The sequence below is a fragment of the Lytechinus pictus genome, chromosome 5, assembly GCF_037042905.1.
Source record: "Lytechinus pictus isolate F3 Inbred chromosome 5, Lp3.0, whole genome shotgun sequence".
Taxonomy (NCBI): Eukaryota; Metazoa; Echinodermata; class Echinoidea; order Temnopleuroida; family Toxopneustidae; genus Lytechinus; species Lytechinus pictus.
In genome coordinates, this window is record NC_087249.1 from 48,144,325 (window position 1) to 48,168,003 (window position 23,679).

General features: G+C 34.9%; 1 protein-coding gene across 4 annotated transcripts; it reads right to left on the reverse strand.

Moving 5' to 3' along the window:
* Positions 1–165: 165 nt before the first annotated feature.
* Positions 166–22,384, reverse strand: LOC135154057 (putative defense protein 3). Of its 4 annotated transcripts, XM_064099121.1 has the most exons (8): positions 21,882–22,384; positions 17,003–17,237; positions 15,759–15,829; positions 12,045–12,074; positions 11,129–11,152; positions 10,405–10,443; positions 6,428–6,466; positions 166–3,260 (listed from the first exon to the last, which is right to left on the reverse strand). In XM_064099121.1, the coding sequence occupies exons 1-8, from the start codon at positions 22,114–22,116 to the stop codon at positions 3,187–3,189; spliced, it is 747 nt and encodes a 248-aa protein (XP_063955191.1). In that variant the 5' UTR covers positions 22,117–22,384; the 3' UTR covers positions 166–3,186. The 4 variants fall into 4 exon arrangements, with proteins under 4 accessions (XP_063955191.1, XP_063955194.1, XP_063955193.1 ...); XM_064099124.1 differs by lacking the exon at positions 10,405–10,443 and having other exon boundaries at positions 21,882–22,358; XM_064099123.1 differs by lacking the exon at positions 6,428–6,466 and having other exon boundaries at positions 21,882–22,358.
* Between the last annotated feature and the right edge of the window lie 1,295 nt (positions 22,385–23,679).

The following is a 23,679-nucleotide window of genomic DNA, read 5'->3' on the forward strand; positions in this document are numbered from 1 at the left end:
TCCACACTGCTTTCTCAAGACTTTGAAAACGTGATAAACGTGAAAATCACGAAACTCCCTTTTTCACATTTTATAGCGACTTGAAACTGAAAATGGTGTCTGTCTTTAAAATGTCAACATGATGAATCGCGAATAAAGATCCAAGAATAATGAAATACACAATCGTAAGTTAATCATAATGAAAGATTTTATTATTCAAATACAAACGTTAAGATGTAGATCGTTTAAATATTTTCCATTGGCTGGAATGTATTGAGCAAACAAAGCCTTGGATGTCGAAGCATTGTTTACGCACGCCATCCCACGGCTTTGTTTGGCCAGTATGTTCCGGCGCCCACTGATATCCTTGAAAATTGTATAGATCATAATTATTTCAGATTTTGTAGCAAGAGGTGCAATATTGAATTCAGCGAGTACATTGTAGGTGCAGATATAGTATTCTGATTAGACAGAGAGTTCGAGATTCAAACCATTGTTAATAGAGATTAAAACCATTGGAACAATCTAGATTGCGTTAAAACAGGAAAAAAATAAAATATAGGGGTCAATGAAAGTTTGAAAATTATTGGAGAAATAAGAAAGTGATATGCAATGGAATGCTGAAATCGCTAGTGTTATCTTCCCCCCTGCTAATGCGACGAAGAGGCGTGATATCACACTTGTACAGCTCGCCGTTACTTTTGAACTAATTCACTTAAATTTTCACTTTTATCATTTTTATCAAGTTCATTTGTAGATCAGGGCTCCGTAACACAAAGATTAGCGAGCAATCGTTAAATGAACTGACCAATCAATATCAATGTCACACGCGCATTTGATAAAAAAAAACCCACCAGGGACCAATCAGTGCTGTTCTTTCATATTTGCAATTCATCGCTAAGCTCTGTGTTACGGAGCCCAGATGTTATTTCATGGGAGGTCTTGTAATATAGGTTTCACAAAATACATCATGGAAAAAGAGTTTGTTCTGCCAATAGAATGAACTAAAAATATGCTTTGAGACATATTTTCATTTTTATGAAACCACCATCTTCAAGCTTAACCGCTCACGATGGCAGTCTCCTGCGTCCATTAATTTATTTTTTATTGTGAAGTTTATGCTCACAACGTTATTTTGGATTCATTATGTATTATGCTAATATTGTTTATATTATGGATTATTATTGCATATTATATTATGTAAACACATTTGGTATTGTATTTTTAACACAGTAATGAAAACAAACAAACAAACAATAAAGGGAGAATTGTTCATGTCCGTCATCACAATCTTGGTCGCATTGATCTATACAGCATTATTGATCTCGGCATATACAAATACTCCTGTTTTATTGCTTGTCCAATAGTTTTTAAAACTTTGATCACATTCTTTGATTTGTCTGTTTTCACACACGATTACTTGTTCCAAGGGTTTTATTCTCCTTTAACACGGAATTGATCACCCTCCTAACCTTTGTCTAATCTCAAAATGCCGAATTAATTTCTGCAAAATTAGGCAAAATCACTACATAGTTTGTTTTATCAGATCGTACTTTCTTCAAAATTAAATCTACGTGATTTTACATGATCCCTGAACGCATTGAAAAGAGTCCTACTATACTATTTCAAATACACAATGTCATACGTGTAATTCTTTTCCATCCAGCTTCTAGAATAAACGTTAGTGTATAATATCAGCCTTCATTATGAAAATAAATTACGTTGCATTGACAATGCATGAAGTTTAAAGACACACAAAAAATAAAATTTTAAAATTAATAATGATTGCACTACATGCAGCCGGGCGGCACCAGGGCATTGTGTTAGGGGGCGAGGTGCCTCACCGTCAAGTGCAGACAAATATGGGAGTCCCATTATTCAGTAGTCAATATAGGTTAATATGTAATTTTCCCTTTTATTGTGTCATCAACCCGATACTCTCTTTACACTTTTTAAAGATATTTCTAAGTCATAGGAGCTTTTGCCCCTATCCCACCGCCAAGGTACAACCCAGGCTAGAGAGCTCACGATAAAAAATTGTATATAAAATAGAATAAATATACAGTAAAGTGTTCAACACTTATTCTAGTTAAGACCATACTATCTTGAATAAGTCCTACTTAATAATATTACAGCATACCAAAATAGCTTGTTGTTGGTATTGAGTAAGTGAAATAAAGCCAGCAAACCGATTAAGATAAGAATGTGCGCAATAAGGAAACTAGGAAACAAATGCACAGTTTTATGTATCAATGTAAATTAAAACTGTAGGATCGAAATCACATTAAAAAAATTTAAGAGCACCTATTAACTGGAATTATATAATGATCAAAGAGCTACACACATGTTTATCTAAAATTTCACTCATACTATTAAAACACTCGGTACGAGGTCGGGAGGATAAAAAAATCGACCTATGTTATTTTGGTTTTTATCTTCGAGTTCCAAAGTAAGCGATCGTCCATGAGTATACATTCTGGGTAATATGCAAACACTATTTTTCTTCAATTTCATAGTAGACACTTGATCGTAGAAAAACAGCGTGGTTGATAGAATTGAAATTTAAGCCAAGCTTCAGTACTTGATTACGTTCTCCATGATATATTTTTTGGCCGTACGCATTTTTTATTTACTTCAATTGGGGCAAAAGTAGGTTTAAGTATATACATATCTCCCGTGTTATTAGTGATTTTTTCCTGTTCTCTGTAAAAACTTGCTCAGTGGAAAAGAGAAATATCGGTTTTCATGGATTAAAACATGTCACGGTATTCTGATATTTTGAAATTTTAACTTTTATGTTTTTATTGGTACCTGGCGAATAAAGTCTATCAATTTGTCAATCCATATCCTTTCAGCGAGGGAGTGAAGCATCAAAATCAAATGCATTTGATTTTCTTTTCATTTAGCTTTATAAAATAGACGATTTGGTTCATATTCAAAATGACAATTACAGTTTAAAAAAAATTGTTTTTAATGGGCAAGGGGGTAGCTACCCCATGTTCCCCGCTGCGTACGGCCATAAGTTAGGGTTATCATGATTATATAGTTACCATGGTTACGGACCTACACTTGTGTTCGATGTAAAACATTATCATAAGAATATTATCGTGACCAAACATATTCATGCACAACATGATATTGATTTGAATAAAAACTCGACTTTGTACTTTTATGATAGTCTCCACGGCAACACGGCCGAGCCGACGTCTAGGCAAATAATTGAAGCACGCTGACGACTGCAGCCAGAAGAAGAATGCCAAACCCTGTTGAGAGCTTTACGGCTATATTAAAGATTCAAAGAATAAATAAAGATGATTTTATAAGCGCACAAAGTTTCATGACATTAATGTTATAATACTTGAAAGCCGAAATGGCTTATTTCAAATGATATGACATCATCAGCTAACCTACTGTATTTTCATGAAAGCATTTTTATATGCATATAATATATATTTTTTTATACATTGCTAATATTTATTGTCAACATTCACTTTATCAGACTTTGATTGATAAAATATTAGGCGTGTTGCTCATTTACTTTTACTATATTTATTCAGAAATTATTATTTTTAGAAGTCCTTTTTCTGCAGTATTTTTATATTATGAATTTTTATTTAGATGATACGAAAGGAAAATATAAAAGTCAGTAGTTATTTAGTCGCTCTTCTATACATTCCCTCAACAATTCACAATGGCAAGTACGGGAGAGCGGTTCTTCAACATCTTTAACCGACAAACTGTAGAATCTGATGACTTTGCTTGATCTTAATTGACAGGGAAGCATAAAACAATACTGTCAAAGAAAACGTCTGACAAGTCCTGTCATGAAGTTTCCCCAGTATTTTTGAATACTCATCCGTTTTAACAATGTATAATTTGTTCAAATTCGGGAACGACGCATGATGTGCTAATAAGGGAACCTATAAATGAAACGTTATTATTTCTATTAAATTAATATAATTATACAACCCGTACATCTGAGTTTTCATACTTTCCTTTTCTTTTCCTTTCCATTCTCTCTCTTATTTACAACTTGAAAATCACCAGGGAGGGGGTCGCACCATACATTATATTATAGAATATAAACTTACTCTGAATTTTCCACAAAATAAGTGCGCCCCAACATATGCCATTGAACTAATGAATATCAGCGTGGCGCAGCTTAGTGGTCGGCTGGGTGTGACTCTCGCCTTTGAAAAAGAGGATCGCCGGTTCGAATCCTAAACGTGGCATATAAGCACCAGATGGAGCTAGAACCGTATAATAATTTGCGCCTTAAATCGGCAACAAGATAAATGGCAAATTTTTTTTTTTTATATATAAAGGGTATATGTAACTATTATCTATTTAAAAGAAAGTTCACGTGAACATAATCAATCGCCTCAATTCGATGTGTATTCTTGCTATTTCATAAAACCATGATTCATGAGATTTGCACACGATCTCGAGTTCTCAATAAATATTGACATTAGATCAAACTTTAGGGAGTGGTTTGGATCAAAATCAATTGCTGACAAAGTGTAAATGTCAATATATTTTTTTTACTATTGCATCGTTCCAAATGGTAAATAGGTTTTTATCTGAAATTTTAGTCATCAAGAAAATATGCGGATATTTGATCATGGTCGTTCATAGAATAGGGGTTAATTTTCATTGGGTAAAGTAGGAAGTTCGTTTAAAAATAATTTCATCCAATTGTGTGATTTTATTTGAGTTTTATCCAAAAGAATAACGCATTCAACTTGTTCTTACATCTTGACATGTCATTATTATCAAAGGGTACTCGGTCAGAATATGATTATATCTAAATAAAAAGAGTACAATTCGCTAAACAAACTGCTGAAAATTTCATCAAAATATGATAACAAATAACGAAGTTACTGAATTTAAGATTTTAGCAATGTTTTGGGAGAACAAATATATATGCACACCGTCATGAATATCCATAAGGTGGGCTGATGATGTCGTGTCCCTCCTTTCCTTTTTCATAATATGTTATAATATAAATAATAATTATTCCATATTTCCATGCATGTGTGTATGATGAGTCTCCCTTGTAACAAAATAAGTTGCAGTGAGGAATATCTTATGCATTAAGAGACTTGTCGATCATTTTTCCCTTCTTGACCGAATGTGAATAAATATGATTTCATATAAAAAAATATAAAAGGAAAATTGAGGATATGACACCATCAGTTTGCTCATTGAATATTCAAGACATACATAGACATATTTCACTGAAACAATGCCTATCTTTAAAATGTCATAAGATCGTAATTCCCTGTCTGATTTTGATAAAAATTTTCAATGCTTTGTTTATCTGATTTTTCTTTGTCTGTTCATATCATATTGGAGCACCTCTTTAACATGTTTAATGGTTGTTGCTTTTTTCTTGAATAACATTATTACCATATACACTGCATTGACAGTCGTGTTAAAACAGACATATTTTTTTAGCCCAGCGATTTTTTGAGGCCGAGTGCTAACAATGTACATCACAAGATAGAAGACGAAATGTCAAAATTGTCCTGTACCTATTTTTCTAAGCAACAATTTTTCCCTTTCAAAGCGAAACATGATTTAAATCAAGAAAAAAAGTAACAATTCACCCTATTTTGACTCGGCTTTCCATATCCTCTTTTTCTCGACCGTGAAATGTCAGAAATCATTAATTCATTCTGGCACTTAAAGTCTGATAAACCTTATGATAAAAACTGCAGCTAAAGGAAAAAGAAGTTATGTAAAAAATCGACGAGTAAATAGTTGTCCTGAATGAGGTATAGAGCTACTCTGATCCGATGAATTAAGATTTTGCTGCATCATTTACTCGCATCAAAGTCAAGTGTAGGTAAGACTAACCCAGTACCGGGAGATTGTGTATTATTGTCATTCGAGAAAGCTGTCGGCCTACAGCCAGTTTCCTGGGCATGACAGGTGTGATTAGCATTTCAATTGTTCTTATAATCGAAAGAATCATTTTGATTATATCTACCTCTACAGATGAAAATAATACATAAAATATAGGAGAGTTGGCGCTTTGGAACTACTTTGTCAGCTAGGAAAAACAAGTGATGATCTTTTCATATAGTTTAAGTTTTTGTTTAAATAGATCATCAGGAATCACAATATTTACAAACGATTTACATGATTAAAAAATAGAAACAGGAAACATGGGAGGGGGAAAAAGGAGATTGAATAAAACATGTTAAAGTGATGTTACTTTGATTAATACCCGGTTCCCACTGTCATGCGATCCCTTAAGAACGCCATAATTGACCCTTCGTTACTGATTACGAAAAAAATGAACCATTCAATTTCTTTCCGCGATCAATACGATTGACACGACGGATCTGATACGATCTTATATGATCTGATACGATCACTATACGATTACTCCACGAGTAGGACCGCCGATTCATTAACCCCGTGGGTTTGACATAATTCTTACCATCTGCAGTGGTCATTTCAGTAGTTGCAGTATTGGTAACTGTGGTAAAGAAAATGGAAAGTGCGAAGCTATAGTGGTTTGAATCCAAAATCATAAGTAGTTACACACACCCTTTCCTACAACCCCACATATACATGAATATTGTCTTCGAATTTCATTTGATTATTGTTCATTATATATATACATATATATATATTTTTTTTTAATGTATGTATGTATATGCATGTATGCATGTATGTATGTATATATATATATATAAGGCAAAATACTAGGTGAATAAAACAACCGTAGAGAGAAAAGTTAGATCGAATTTTCGCCCATAGGGCTTCATCAGGAAATGCTCTTACATATATATATATATATATATATATGTTAGAGCAGATAGCTCGGGGGAACCTTGATTTAAGCTACGCCTTGACCATTGTTATCTTGATTCATTTCTTTCACAAAACATTTAAATACAAGATTGCCAAAGCTCTTGTACATGTATAATTTCTCATATATCTATATATATATAGTTCTGCAACTCAATTTTGAGGGATGATATATATTTTTTGTAACTGAGGTATAAAAGATGAAACTGGTATAATTATTCCTCTTTACAATGATATGCCATCTGCTGTGATTATGACTGTAATCATGGAATGTGCAGTGACCCTGAATATATATAGGGAAAAGTCAGAAGTGAAATGTTGCAAAATTAATTGTTTTCTATAACCAGACTCTCCATTTCTATAGAATGTTGATCATGCAGGCGGGTGACAGTGAATATTTTGCAAATGTGTCAGTAGTGAAGGGTGCTCTTTGTCTCACCTGCATAGCAGAGTGAGACTATAGGCGCCGCTTTTCCGACGGCGGCGGCGTCAAACACCAAATCTCAACCGAAGGTTAAGTTTTTGAAATGACACCATAACTTAGAAATTATATGGACCCAGAGTTTCAAGTCACATGACCAAGGTCAAAGGTTATTTAGGGTCAATGAACCTTGACCAAGTTGGGGTATTTGTTGAATTACCATCATAACTTTGAAAGTTTATGGATCTGATTCATGAAACGTGGACATAAGAGTAATCAAGTATCACTGTACATCTCATGCGAGTTTCAGGAGGTAATTATTAAATTGCTGTCATAACTTTCAAAGTTTATAGATATACTTTATAAAATGTAGATATCGGGGTAATCAAGTATCACTGACCTAGGCTAGGTCGCATGATCAAGGTCAAATGTCATTTATTGTCAATGAACATAGTCTTGTAACATTATACATATGGTGTTTTTTGTGAATAATTATTTCATAGTAGTTTTCAAAGTCAGCAATGCTGCTATATTGAATCGCGTGACAGGTGAGACTGCCAAAGGCGCTCCACTTGTTTAATGAATTAAATGTGCTTGAATACTATGCGGGTGGTCATTGATGAAGGGCGTTTCAGCTGAAAACTCTAAAATATGAAAGTTTTGCTTTGTTTAGTGTTTGCTTGGAGTGAAAGCTTTCATTAAAATTCAGTAACAATGAAATTAACATCTTTTTTGTTTATTCAACATCCTAAATCTTTTTTAAATGACAAGGTTCAACATATTCCATAATAATAATAATAATAATAGGCATTTATATAGCGCCATCTATCTAGAAATATTCTATTCCGAGGCGCGTTATTTTCATTATTATTACCCTGGCTTTAGCTCGAGCTGCCTTTCATCACAATCAATAATCATTGCGCTAATGAGAATACACAATGTATGGAAATTCAGGCATCAATGCATGATCAACATCACTTAAACTTGGACCATCCTCGAAAAAATTGGAAATTCGCTATTGGAAATAACGAAATTTGCATCATTTCATTTTTTACTTTGCTGCATATTTATCATGTCTGCGCATTATATGATAACATTAGCATTACAAAATAATGACACATGATTGTAAAGATGAATATTCATGCTTTCCAATGATACCACTTTTACATATGATGATGGCACACTAAGAAATTTATTACCGCGCAAACTTGAGTTACAGAACTTTTTTGAGGGGTTTATATGCCAGTCCAACCTCTGATAAATAATTCCCATTATATCCTACATAAATCAAATTCTGTATGATGATTGGTTTAAATAGCATCAAGTGACTGAACATATTCTCACTTTCTTTGCGATGATGGCGATGATGCTGAAAATGAAACGCCCACTGAATTTATTTTTACTATACTGTGACATCAATGATGCAATAGTGCACTATTGCACGAGCTGAAAATTTTGATTTCCAACCAGAAAACTCGACATTTCATATGAACAATATGCGTATATAACTAAGCAATTCATGCAAGTGTGAGCTGAAACCTTTAAAGGGATGGTCCGGGCTGAAAAAAATTATATATATATTAATAGTGTAAAATTCACAAAGCAAAATGCTGAAAATTTCATCAAAATCGGATAAAAAATAAGTAATTGAATTTTATAGTTTATCAATATTTTGTGAAAACAGTTATATGCACATCGTCATGAATATTCATTAGGTGGGCTGATGATGTCACATCCCCACTTTCCTTTTTCTTTTGTTATTACATGAAATCATAAATGTTTCATTTTTTCATACATGTGTAAATGATGTGTCTCCATTATGATGAAATAAGTTGCGGCAATAAATAACTAATGCACTTAATCAGTTGTCAATCCAATTGTTTTATTTCTATTTTTTTTTAATAAACCTAATTTCATATAATAACATACAAAAGAACAAGTGGGGATATGACATCATCCGCCCACCTAATGAATATTCATAAAGACATGCCTAGAACTGTTTCACCGGAATAATGCAAATCTTTGAAATTCAATAACTTTGTTGTTTGTGATCCAATTTTGATCAAATTTTCAGCTTTTTGCTCTGTGAATTTTACTCTATTTATTGAGATATAAATATTTCCAGCCTGGACCATCCCTTTAAACGTCCTTAAAAAGGACATGTTAATGACTGTTTGCAGTGACTCATGAATAGAATACATTTCTCACTAATCAAATAAAGGGAGCGCTAAGCGTGAGCTGCAAAATTGAGATATTCGACCTGAAAACTGATAAGGGCGTTTTCATTTAACAACACGGTAAAAAATCGCGAGCTGAATTTTTCTTCTGATTTAGAAATAAAAGCAGGACTTTCAAAGCAATGTAAAAAACATGAAGAGGGTGGGCATGGAACTATAAGCAACTGTTGTGAAAGCAACAATTTTTGCAATCATGAACACAATGGGTATCTAATCAAACAATGAAATAATGCGAGCGCGAAGCGCGAGCTGTTTTTTTTTTACATTGTTAATCAAAATCGGTCAGACTTTGCAGTCTTTGTAATAATGAAAGGGAAGGGTATCAATGTATGTTGCGAGCTTGAATCGCGAGCTGAAAGTTTGTGATATTTCGACTTGAAAATCAAACATTTTTACACGTTTTTATATAAGGAACAAACTCAGATGCAACATCTGTAATTGACAAGCTGTGTATCTTAATGAATATAATGCGAGCGCTATGTAAGCGCGAGCTGAAATTTCTGATAGACCTATACTGACCCGAAAGGGTACTTTCAAGCAATTTTTGATATAGCAACCAGAAAGGAAAATATTAAGAACTGTCCAATATGAAGGGAGATCGTGGAGAGGATATCGATCTCACTTAATATATGATGCGAGCGCGAAGCGCGAGCTTAAATACTTTTAAGATCTAGAACTGCCCTGCGCTTGCGTAACAGACAATTCATAATTTTTCCAACATTTCAGACTAAATGAAAACTTCGTTTACCCTGTCCCTATACTTTCTCAAAGCCTGATATATTTGTATATCACGATTACCAATTCGTAACTGATTACGACAAAATTTGAACCATTCATTTTTTTTTCTGCGATCAGTACGATTGACACAACTGATCTGATACGATCACTACGATTATTACCGCGGCGCGCTGTTTCAATAACCCCGTGGGTTGATATAATTCTTACCATCTGCAGTGGTCATTTCAGTAGTTGCATTATTGGTAACTGTGGTAAAGAAAATGGAAAGTGGAAAGCTATAGTGGTTTGAATATAAATTATAGCCAGTTACAAACACCCACCCACCCATTATATCGATTATTTTTTTCATTGTATATATCTGTATATATATATATACAGTGGCATACCTAGGATTTTTTCTACAGGGGGGGGGGGCAAAACCGTCCGCCAAAAAGTTTGACAAGCAAAAAAAAAAAAAAAAAAAGGTCTTCAATCACAAATAAAGGATTTCGTACCAGAAAAATAATTGACAAGCAAAAAAAAAAAAAAAAGGTCTTCAAGCTCGTCAGGGGGGGGGGGCAAAAAAGGTCTTTCAAGCTCGTCAGGGGGGGGGGGGCAGGGATACGTCCTTTGCATGGGTTGTGGTTTGTCAGGGGGCCCAGACTGCCCCCCCCCCCTCCGTAGGTACGCTAGTGTATATATATATATATATATTTATATATATGTATATCTTACGAACGCCACGATTGTCCCTTCGTAACTGATTGCGATAGAATATGAACCATTCAATTTTTTTTCTATACGATCAATACGATTGCTATGTCGACTGATCTCATACGTTCGAATACGATCATTACAATTACTTTACGAGTAATGAGACGACCGTTTCAATAATGGCGCGGTATGTGACAGTGGGAACCAGGTATAACCCCGTGGGTTTGATATATCTTACCATCTGCAGTGGTCATTTCAGTAGCTGTTGGTAAAGAAAATAGAAAGTACGAAGCTATAGTGGTTTGAATCCAAAATCATACGTAATCACACACACACCCACACTCACCATTTTCACCCCTACACACACCCTCACACACATACACAATATAATAATAATGATAATAATAATAATTGATAAAATACACTTCATGAAACGCTGAGATATTTTTTTTTTCTAAATTATTGAAATTCCCCGTGTAACGTATACTCGATTCACCTTAACGTCACTTATTTTTACCTACTCAATCCATTGTTCTGCATAGCATCGATCTTTCCTCATTTCGCTTTTGGCAGATGATGATGATGATGATAATTCTTAATCTTTAAACTATAAAAATAAGAAAATCGATGATAATCATAATCATAATCCAGACTTTTGGGGAATCTGTTTGTGCAATCCTATACACAGTAAAAACGCTGTTCAAAACTTTATGCAACATCGTTTACATTAAATATTAACCTTACAGTAGACCAAGTTGTTTCAATTTAAACAAGCATGCTTGATTTATTGTGTTGTTTAAGATTTAATAGACTTGTTTAAATGTCTAAGGTTCATAATATTGTAAAAATTAGGTCGGCCTTCTTTGTTTACCAGTTCAAAAAAGCCATTTAATTCCATCTATTTTGCCGAGAGAACAACGGATTGCATGGACTAAGCCGATCATTCTGATGTGTTTAATTATTGTTCTAGTGGCCCGAACATCGAGTAGTGTTTGCAATGCTTTGTAACCAAAAGAAAAAGGCCCGATATCAAAATGGCATTTGGATTAGATTGGATTAAACAGCATTTTTACTTCACCGATTTAGGGGACACTCAGCCTCTTCATCCCTAATTTGCAATCTTCTAGACCCTCTATGAATTTGAATACACTTACCCCCGGTTGTAGTTGGTTCTTCAGTCACAGCTGCAATGAAAATTTTTAAACAGAAAATGTTATAATATATATATATATATATATATAAAGTTTGTAACATTAATATCTCGAATATGCAAGAAAGATTCTGATACAGTCAAAGACGAGGAGTGCGAAAATGACTGAAGTATGCTACATGCACACTGAGAAAACCGACTCCAGGGCTCCGTCTTACAAAGAGTTACGATTGATCCGATCATCCTGAAGTATATGGAAATCCATCAACATCATAACATTTTCTTCAGGAAATGTGCATATTGTCCTTTGTAAACAAAAAGTAGCACACTGAATTTTCAAAAAAAAAAAACATTGCTATGAATATACATCATATATAGAAAATATTCTGGACAAGCATGCATTCAGATGTTAACGTTGCTGGCTTTCCAGAGTTGAGGTTGATTGGATCAAGCGTACAGGGCCCTGATCGCTTTATGGCCTATATTTCTAAAGGCGGTATATCATCGGTCGGTTTGGAGTCCGTATGGTCGGTGAGACTGAAAATAAGCCTTGACCAGGGCGCCGTCTCACAAAGGGTTGCGATTGATCCGATCAATCACAACTATGGAAAGCCAGCAAGGTCAACTCATAAAATGCATGTTTGTTCAAAATATTTTTTATATATGAATGTATATCCATAATAAATTCATTGATTTCTTAACAATTTGGTGTGTTCTCCTTTGTTTACAAAGGACATTTTGCCAATTTCCTGTAGAAAAATCATGACACTGATGGATTTCCATAGAGTTACATTATTATGATTATGGACCAATCGTAACTCTTTGTAAGACGGGGCCCAGACGTGGATCCTATAATTGGAGTAAAATTCTACTGTGCATGGATAACAAATTCAAAGATGTTTCTCTTATCATCAAGACCACGACAAAGTTTGTTTTGGTCTGAGGAAGCCCAGTCGGAGGAAAGGTTGAATTAGTGCCCGTCTGGACAGAGATAATCAAACCTTCCTCCGACCAAGATACTCCTCCAGGTGTCCTGGGATATCTTGGTCGGAGTATCTCTGTCCAGATGGGGCGCTACACCGACTGCAGCTTCCTCCGACTGAAACAGCCTTTGTCTTGGTTGTGTTGATTCTTTGGAATTCTAATTGATGCATAATATAATTTTACTCCGACTAGGATCCCGCGTCTAATCGAGGCTAATTATAAACAACTTAACTATTCAAATTCAAATTCTTTTGCTGAATCATGCGAGAAATATTCATAATCAAGATAATGAAAATGACATGATATGAGCTTTAAAATAAAGTATTATTTATCATTCAGATTAATCTATAAGTCTTATGATAGATTTTGTGATTCTCTTATGTTTTTTAATGTAATTTATGGTAATATAGGCATCATGTTGGCATTGCTTTTCAGTAAATTTACGAATTTAGTGAGGGTTAACAAAAATATCAGATCCTATCACAGATCATATAAATCAGTCTATTCTAGAATTCTTATTGTGATCAACAAACAATTAGAAAACGATAATGATGATTATGATGATGCCTAATGGTGATTATGATGATGATGGTGTTGACGATAGGAATATCAGACTATGATGAAGATGATGGTTATGATGATGATGATGATCCTATTATGTAGTTGCAAACTCTACCACTTTCGGCGGTAGACTATTTTATTTATACCGCATATTACACATTGAAATTTTCACTTTCCACCAATTCTATTTTATTTTCAAAAGATACTACCGCTTTTTCAAATATTTCATAATTTCTACAAAACAGTAAGATGGACAATGTGATATTATTAACGTTATCTTATACAGAAAAGGTCCAAATCTGAAATGATCTTTTGACTCGTGACTTTTGCCCCCATCATCCTCATGAACACATATTTGGTATTACCCAAGGGCCATGTGTACGAAATGTAAGCCCCATCGATGCAGAAATAAAGATATTTGAAAAATTTGAACAAAATCTTAACCTGTTGACCCTTAGATGACCTTTGACCCCATCATCGTCAACAACAATGTGGTATTACCCAAAGGATCATTTGAACCAAGTGTGATCAATATTAAATGCAGAAATAAAGAAATGAGAGCAAGCTGCACAACAACTTTAAAAAAGGATGGAAATGACCTCATATAATTTGACCTTTACCCCTATATGACCTTTGACCCAACATCCAGTTCATTACCAATTGTGAGTTTAATATCATGATTCACATTTTTATTTTTCTTCGTCATACGTTTCGATAAAATGTTCGAATTCTTCTTAATGTCATTTCCACAATCCTGAAATTTATCCCGATAATAACTTTTTTTTCTTCAAAATTTTATTCAAACTATTAGCCCTATTGCGGATATACTTGATTTTATTCCACCAAGATATTAATTTTGTTTTTCTAAACCCTTTGGTGTGCTAATGTTAAATATTCATAATTTATCCAAGGTCCTTTTTTGTTTTTGACGCACATATATCCTCAGTGCATGCCTATCACACATATTCAACATGGTGCTTTTGAAGCTATACCACAAATTTTCAACATCAAACCCATATTGATAAAATTCATCCCATTCAACCTTAATTACATCCTCTTTAAAATTTTCACTGTCAAATTATCTGAAGGAAAGAATTTTTGTAATTTTGGGGAAAGAAGTATTTCCCCTTAATTCCAGTATATATCACAAAGTGATCACTAAGGCCAGCAGCATGTCTGGACTCAAGATTTAATGATATTTTCAACAAGTGGATCAGCAATACAATTCAAGTCAATTAGGGACTGACTATGCGGTGTGACTCTAGTGGGTTGAGATATAACCTGTGTACCACGTATGAACATAATTGATGCAGAACTAAAGAAATTAAAGCAAGTTGAAGAAAAACTTGACCATTTTTGAAACAGACTAACAGACCAACAGTCCAACAGGAAAAGTGTTCACCAAATCTCTGCCGAACTTCGTTCAGGCGAGACAAAAAACAATGTCATGTTACTGACTACACTGCTTAAGTTTCAGATCACATGATCAAGTTCAAAGGTCGTTGGGGTCAATGAAATCTGACCATATGTTGGTATCAACATTGAAATCTCAACCAATCGTTAATATCATCATAACTTTCAGACTATAGGATCATAGTAATTATCTCATTTCATTTATTGCGTCTTTTAAATCGGATAATTGCATACACTTGACAATTGTATATAGCTGAAACATAATCTATATAAATGAGACTCATTGAAAATCAATGGCAGGGTTGACCAAGTATCACTAATCATCCTGCTATTCAAGTTCCAGGTCACACAATCCTGGTCAAAGATCAATAAGGGTCAATGAACTTGACAATTTTTATTTTTTCAACATATCTCGGGTTATGATTTAAATCTTTGAGACAATGTTGAAAGTATAAGTCCATATTGCATAAAATTTACATATAACCGTTCGGCAAATAGATGAATGAAATTTCAGGTCACTAGTCGAAGATCAAAGGTCATTTGAGGTTAAAGTGTATTTTATCATCATAATGGATATTGCGCAAGACTATTCATCTAGCACTGCTTCTATATTGAGGCGAGGTGATAATGGCAACAGCGTTCCACTTATTTGATGATGAATCATGATGATCAATTTGATGAATGTTTTACTTTTTATTACGTTGATGACGATGTCAAATGTAGAGATAAAAATCGTTTACCTTTGACTGCCAATACTTACCGGCACCTTCAGTCAATTCGTCTGATCTGAGCCCCACGTAAAAGGTATCGTGGTTAAGGGCTACAGTACCACTGGAAAAAAAATATCGTATAAAATAAAAAACTAAAATGTTCAGAACGATGATAATGATAAAAATCAACAAGAGTTGTTGTTTATATTGATTTAAGGATTATGATGAAAATGATAACTATGGCAAACAATAGTATCATTTAATAAGATAGAACCCCTCCATTTCTTGACTGCGCCCCCTGTTGGGATTAAGAATGCAAGTATACCACTTTTCAGTGGGGTTATTTCATCGCTCGTCAAATTGTTTAGAGGAAATTTAAACAAGTTAAATGGTAATGATTTTTCACCTGATTGCCAAGAAATCATGAATGCTTGTAAGCAAGCAAGCAGAGTACCGACGCGTCGCGACGGCTTAAGGTCCCCTCTGAGGGACCTTGTAATGAGAATTTAAATGGCTTAATATAAAGGGCGCCAGCGCACCAATTGAGAATCGAACCCGGGTCATCGTATACTACGGAACCCCCGCTCTACCGACTGAGCTATGGCCGTTTAAGTCAATATTTGTTTAATTTCCTTTAAGAATCTTTTTTCTTATATATTCAATTGTCTTTGTAGCAAATTATGAAACCATGAGTTCATTCCTTTGGCATGATCTCTAAATTGCCATTTTTTTTTTTTACAAAAGCACACTATTATAGAAAGATTCCCAGCCAACTCAAATACCTAATACATTAATAAATGAATGGATAAATCAATCAATAATAATAAATAAAATAATATGAATAGTTAATTTGAAATATAAAAGTGACTGCATTTTATAAATAACAACAATAATGAAAATAATAATGATAAAGATGATAATAGTAATAATAATAATGATAAAAAAATAATAATGAAAATAATAGTAATGATAATAATAACAGTAATAACAATATAGTAATAATAATCATGATAATTATGATAACAATAATAATAATGATAATAGGCCTAAGAATAATAATAACCTTTCATCAACGTGACGGGTGAATCACTTGTCCTCTCCGATTGCTCGCCCCCCCCCCCCGCCCCGTAACGTAAACACAACATCTATCAATATTAAAAAAATATACTTTTTAAATCTGAAAACATAATTTTGACAGTTATTCCGAAAATGTAACATCGTTAATATACAGTGTAAAATATTGGTTAGCATACAAGGCGTACTATTTTATATTTAGATTTCATGCAAAACTCACAAGAATGTAATATTCCCTGTTAAGTCTGAAGGTGCATGCCATGTAAAGGTTTCTTCTGTCTTCTCTGTATTATTGGTGTGAGTGACTGTACTTCCTGCATAGGTGCACGCGAGAAGTTGTCCAATTTCACTGTCGGGTGCCGTGAAAGTCCCCACCACGGTGTCATCATCAACCTTACGAGCCTGCAACAAGAAGCCTTGGAAACTGTCCGTACCGGAAGCGGTCGCGATCGAAACTGTAAAATAAAAGGGAGTATTAATAGAGATAGTGAGGAGGAATCTCAGAGGGGGCGGGGTAATTGGAGAATGAGGAAAAATAGAAAACGGGATCAAAATGACGAGAATAGGAGGAAAGACGGATGAGTGGTCATGGTGGTAGTATATATAGATAGTATTCATGGCATACAACATATTATCGATTATATTGAATATGTATTGTTACTTTGATTATATTTTGAAAAAATTGTTGAACGGAAATAAAATCTAAATCTAAATCTAAAATCTACAAGACGGGAAGGTATTTGTGGTTAACTATATATGATAACAGCGAATATCAGCGATTAATCCGACCGGGTACTCCTTTACCTCACCAGGGTCGAGAGCAGCACAATTTTGATAAATTCCTGGCTGAAGTGAATATGCCATGCCTTGACATCGAACACATGACCCACTGTTTAATAGAAATTTAGATATATTTTTAATTTAATTTATTTGAACAGACTCCTTTGAATCGGAGGCTCTCATAGAATATGGTGCGTTCATCAAATTAAAAATAAATCAAAATATATACAATCAATAAAAACAAGCAATTAAAACAACATAAAAAAAACAAATTATCAATCCCTTTACCCCAAATGACAACACACTATTCAGACAAGGCTGAAACAGAGAAGGGGACAGCATCCTTCCCCCCGAAAATCAACGATGGAGGACCCCCCACACACACCTCTATTCGACTGTGGGAAGCTGCAGCTGAAAAAAAATATTGGACTGCAGGCAAGGGTTCAGACTCATATCTAATTCGGAAGATACTGAATTAAACCTATGATGATAATACCCAAAATCGTTTCGCTCGATACTCTCACTCATAAAATACAAGACGGAATGCTTTTGAAAGCAGATAAAATCGATAAATGAGGTCACCAAGTATTATAATGGGATAAGAGTCGTGGTTTAGCGGTTCTAATTCTCGTCTTCAGAGGGTCGTGTGTTCGAATCCCACGTCATATGTAGCGTCCCTCCGCAAGGCGTCAATCCACACTTAATTTACCTCTCTCTACCCAGTTGTTAAATGATCGAGTACCCGGTAGGATGCGAAAGCTTATGAAACATGCCTAGCAATTGAGTCTTGAAACTTATGGTCGAATGTTCCCCAGGGAGAGGAGAAACTAACAGTAAGTACACGAAAAACGCTTTGAAGCGCAAAGTATTAAGCGCTATATAAATTCAACTGTTATTATTAGGCAAATTATTTATTCTACTAGGCATGCTAGGCCTGCATTGATACAAATATTTTGTTTTCCTTGCGTGATGCGCTCACTTGTATAGTGGACCTACGCCTAGATAAGAATGTATAAACAGGTTGGTAAAAACGAGGGGCTGCAGAACCGCCCGGGAAGCAGGGGGGGGGGGGGGGGGCACTGGCCCTTTTAGAATTCCAGAGGTAAACAATCAATTTAAAAATGAAATGTTCCCTTTGAATTGATACTATTTTCTATTATTTGTTATTCCTTCAATTTTGCTTAGTTTTTTATCCCGAAGGACATATTTCATGCATAAAAGGAAATTTGGTATCTCACAGTAATCACTTCAAGGGGTGGCAAATTGTTTGCCCTACTACCCCCCTCCCCTTCACTTAAATGCAAATAATGACAATTTTTTTTTTTTGAGTAAAATGTTACTTCTCTTTGGTTTGTACCCAAAACTGACTGAATCAAAATTTGTTTGTTATATTAGCATATTGGTGATATTCTTTAGTGTTTATAGTTGTTATATTTTTGCTCCTGACAGGAACGTCGTAGACAGTCAGACGGCAGGTCCCAAGAAAGTGGCTTCTTTCATCCAAGTGATATTCATGACTTGAGATGTTTTGCATATTTAATGAGCTTGATGCGGACCGAAACACCTCTTTTCATTCGGTCATTGCTGCTCTAATTGTGCATCGAATTTCATGAATTTGGTATCATTGTAAAGAATCATTCTTTCAGATCATGTGTTTGAATTTATTCACAGATTTTGTAATATAGGTTAAAATTTTGATCTAAAATATGCTACAAAATAATTATTTTCACCTGACAAAAAATGCTATTTTCAAACTTTATTTTTGTTTGAGCCCAAATGATGATCATAAAGCTGAATATGTATGCTTTAAAATGATATAGGTTTCAAAATAAGAATTGGTTTAATCGGGTCAAGATCACACTTTTCATTTGCCAAGTACATAAAGCAGCTTGAAAACAAGAATACTGCACTCTGATTGGTCAAAGAGACCACACACTGGCAAATTGCAACGGTTCCAGTGCCTGGGTTCATGGGAAGGTCACACTTCCTCTGTGGTAATCTCCTCAAATACCCCGCGCCTGTTGTTCTGTGAACCTTATCCAGCCAATCAGAACTCTGGATTTCATGCAAGTACAAAATTTCAGAAATCTCGTCTTGTACCTTGGTGGGAAAAGTGTGATCTTGACCCGATTAAAAGGTGCCGCATATCAAGAGTGGCATTGTGAGAAAGTGCAGAAGTTCAGCTTTATGGTGATATAGATATCATTGAGGCTCAAAATAAAAAGTTTTGCACAATTTGCAAAAGAAAACAGAGGAAGAAAATTCAATTTTGAGGCACATTTTCAGGTCAGAAATTTACTTATTTAACAAAATATTGTATACACAATAAATGACCAATATGAAAGAGTAACATTTACTCTATCTGATGGTGCAATAATATTTCATTTAACTTGAGGTTAAAACAGGTAAATTCTTAGAGAAAGAAAATCTCACGAATCACGAGATTTTGCAAGGAGGAGGATTCAGCCACGAGATGATTTGGATGAATCTGGCCTTTTTGCTCATTAGCATAGGGACCTGCGGTCTGACTGTAGAATAAAGAAAATACTTTGTTCGACGAAGAGGCACATTGTACATATAGAGGGGCATTTTTCCTCCAGCTCCCACCTTATACAGTGCCCTATGTGTGACAAAATGGGCCCTATTATAACTCCACCTTATCCCCGTGATAACATGGCCCTACGTATATTCATGTTCTCTTCAATCGATAAAAACTGCCCTCTCTGAGGTTAATTTTCCGGTATTCATCTTCTATTTAAAAACTAACCGCCCTTTCACACGGTAAAAAAAAAATCGTGATTTGAATGTTGATTCCAGTGAAAAATAAGAATAATGACGAATAATTAGCACGCGTGAAACCAAACTAGAACATGATTAGAATCACGAACGCTAATCACAGTCACGATTACAATAGAAATCATCATTACAATCATGATTCAAGATTCACGTATGAAAAGGCCCAAAATCGCTTTGAGGGGAAGACCACCCTTTTCTGTTTTGTTCTATTCGTACTTTCATCATTTTTGTGAGGTCTCTATCTTCTGGAATCGCTGAAAAAAGTTTTTTAAATCCCTTTTCAGGTCTGATTGTGATCACAATACACTGCGCACTCACATTTGGATGAGTGACAGTTGTATACTTCATTATAAATTTTTACAAAGAGTCCTTAAAGTGCCCCTTTTTATGTGAGTATAATGTAGGTATATTGTATTATATTACATAGCTTATGTAGATTCGAATCAGTGATAGGTCAATACGCCATCACGTGATCATAGCTGCGAGGATCGCATTTGTTATATTTTAGGCTTTGACGTCACCTCAGTGAATATAACTGCGTTGTATTGTCAATTGCGGCGTTATATTCACTAAGGTGACGTAACTCGCTGCTTCCAAGTTGCGTAGTCAGGTAGTTTATTTGATGTACGCGCTAATGTTAACGCGTCGATTGCATTAAGAACGCTTGCTGTATTTTCCATTTTGTTTTCTATTATGACGTAGACGTATCAGAGCTGTAGCAAGAATTTCGGGTTGGAGCCAGATGATGAAGGCAATCTCTGATGGCGAATCCACATATACTATATAATATAACAGATATTACCTGCTCTATCTTTTTTAATAAATAACATTTCAACTCCCCTCCGAAGCAATATTTTTCCCTCGGGATAATATTTTCCCTCAGCGCTGCGCGCTTCGGGCAAAATATAATCCCTTGGGAAAAATATAACTCCGTCGGGGAGAGGAAATGTTATATTCAAACTCTATATAGGCAATATCTGTATAATATAATTCCAAGGGGTGCTGCTGCCTATGGAAAATAACACACACAGCACCCCCCCCGGAAAATCCCCCCCCCCCCCCAGCATCCCGCCTCCCAGAGCCATAATTAAAGAATACGAAAATTATTTCAATGTTGACGTCATATACGAGCAGCTGTCCCATAAGTTATGTAATATAAAGTGCATATATTTCAATTTATAATGGTCCACGACTATTTTTTTTCTTCTTTTAGGACCGGGTGTGAGATAATTTGGCTATTGATTAACAAAAGGTACAATAAAATGCATTTATATATTTTTTTAAGAAAATGACATTTCATTGATTTTTTTTGAATTCGTGACATGGGAAGGCTGCTCGCATATGATGTCACAAATAATTATAAATATTTGATGGATTTTCCTCAAACCTTCACCGACAGTTTTAGGTATTTTTCTCTTATTTTTACAATAAATTTCTTGTCAGTCTGAAGGTCCAAGTTAAGTTTAAAAATCGGTACCCAATAATTCTATTCGTCGATCTATAGTATATTCCAATTGGCCTACCTTCAAGATCACCGCCTGGATTGTACTCCGAGCCTTCAAAGGTGAAGTTGTAGGGGCTATTGGCGTTGTCTTCGGGATCAATATCCGTGGTTCCATCCTGTTCCTTATGCCCTGGTGTGGCATCAACACAAGCTGAATCCGGCGCACCAGTTTGAAATGCCGCGGTGAAGGCAAAGAGCGTTGACAAGCCAACGGCAACTAGCAACAGAGATGTTTTCACACTGGACGAAACCATCTTTTCCCTGTTTATTTCTTTATAAATCTCTCTAAAGGACTAAAAAAGATTCTCAGTTGATTAATAACAATATTGCAGTAGACGGTCTAGAAAGTCGATGATATTTTTCTCTTTTTTGTAAAAAATTATATTTTTCAGATTCCGTGCAACGAATCGTGCGATGAGATGCTTAAGCCTACGCAACTTCTTATGAAGCAGACAAACGATTGTCGATCTAGCCACTTTTACGAACCGCCGCCAATGTATATTGACTTAGCATGTTATAGTCAATATTTTCTCTCGCTTGTGAGATAAGTAGAGTTGAAAAAATAGCATATTTGCATGTTCCGTACAAGGAGAGGGCATGTGATATCTCTGATCAAGGATTTTTTTATTCATTTATTCTATTTTTTAAATATTTTTATCTATTTTTTTTTTGGGGGGGGGGGGAGGAGGGGGGGGAACGAGAAAATTGTGTCTCTGCGAATGGCGAAAACTTTTTTCTTCTTCGTTTTAGATGCATGGCACCTTGTCAAATTAAATGAACAGTAGTAATTCATACTTACTTCTGATGAGCGCTACATTAGCTTGTTGGATGACAACAAATGTTACCCTAAGGAGTGGCGCCGAGACATTTGATAATGGAAGGGTGGGGGGCTGAAATCATCTTAATGTGTATTTTTGTATTCACAATCCAGCACACTCTTTTGAATACTAACTTTCTTCCTAATTATTATCCGCATCAATTTTTTTACTTTCAGTAATCATTTGAAATACCAAGTCGGTGGATCGCCCCGCGCCCTTCACCCGTTACGTAGCCCTCGGTGACTCCTAAAAATAGAGATGATATCGTCAGATAGGGGGAAATCGTTTTCGAAAAATACCTTTTGTACAAATAAATGTATAAGGAAGTTCATCACCAAATTTGAGGTTGACCATAAAAAATATGATGTCAGTACACAACAAGCAATTTGCCCTCTCTCTATATATAAATATATATATAGAAAATAATATTTACCCAAATCTAATCATGATTTAGTGCGTGAAATGATACCTTGTTTATTAATACTTAATGTAGCATTGACGCCATTCGGTATAAGAAATCGATTTGTTTTTGTGAACTATCTGTGTGATACTATGTGTGAGTGCGCTTAAGTACAATTAGGCGTGGCTTCTTGAGATACGTATCCTGTACATGCTTGTTGACATAATTCCTGACGCAGTGGGTTAGAACTATTAAGGGTATAATTTCATTATTTTAGTCTAATGCCATTCCGTCTATCACCATTTCGTCTAATAACCATTTAGTCCAATAACCATTCGGCCTAATCATCACTTCGTCTAATCACCATTTCTTATATGACCATTTCGTCTCAACCAGTTGGTCTAATATTTTTTATTCATTTTACACAATTAACACTTAGTCAAATTAGACATGGTATATGGACTAAATTGCTATTGGACCAACTGGTTATTATTCGAAATGTTGAGTGGATGAATTTGCAATTAGACCATGTGCATAGTGGACGAACTGATGGTAGACCAAATGATAGTAGACGAGTTGGCAATTGGACGAATTTGCAT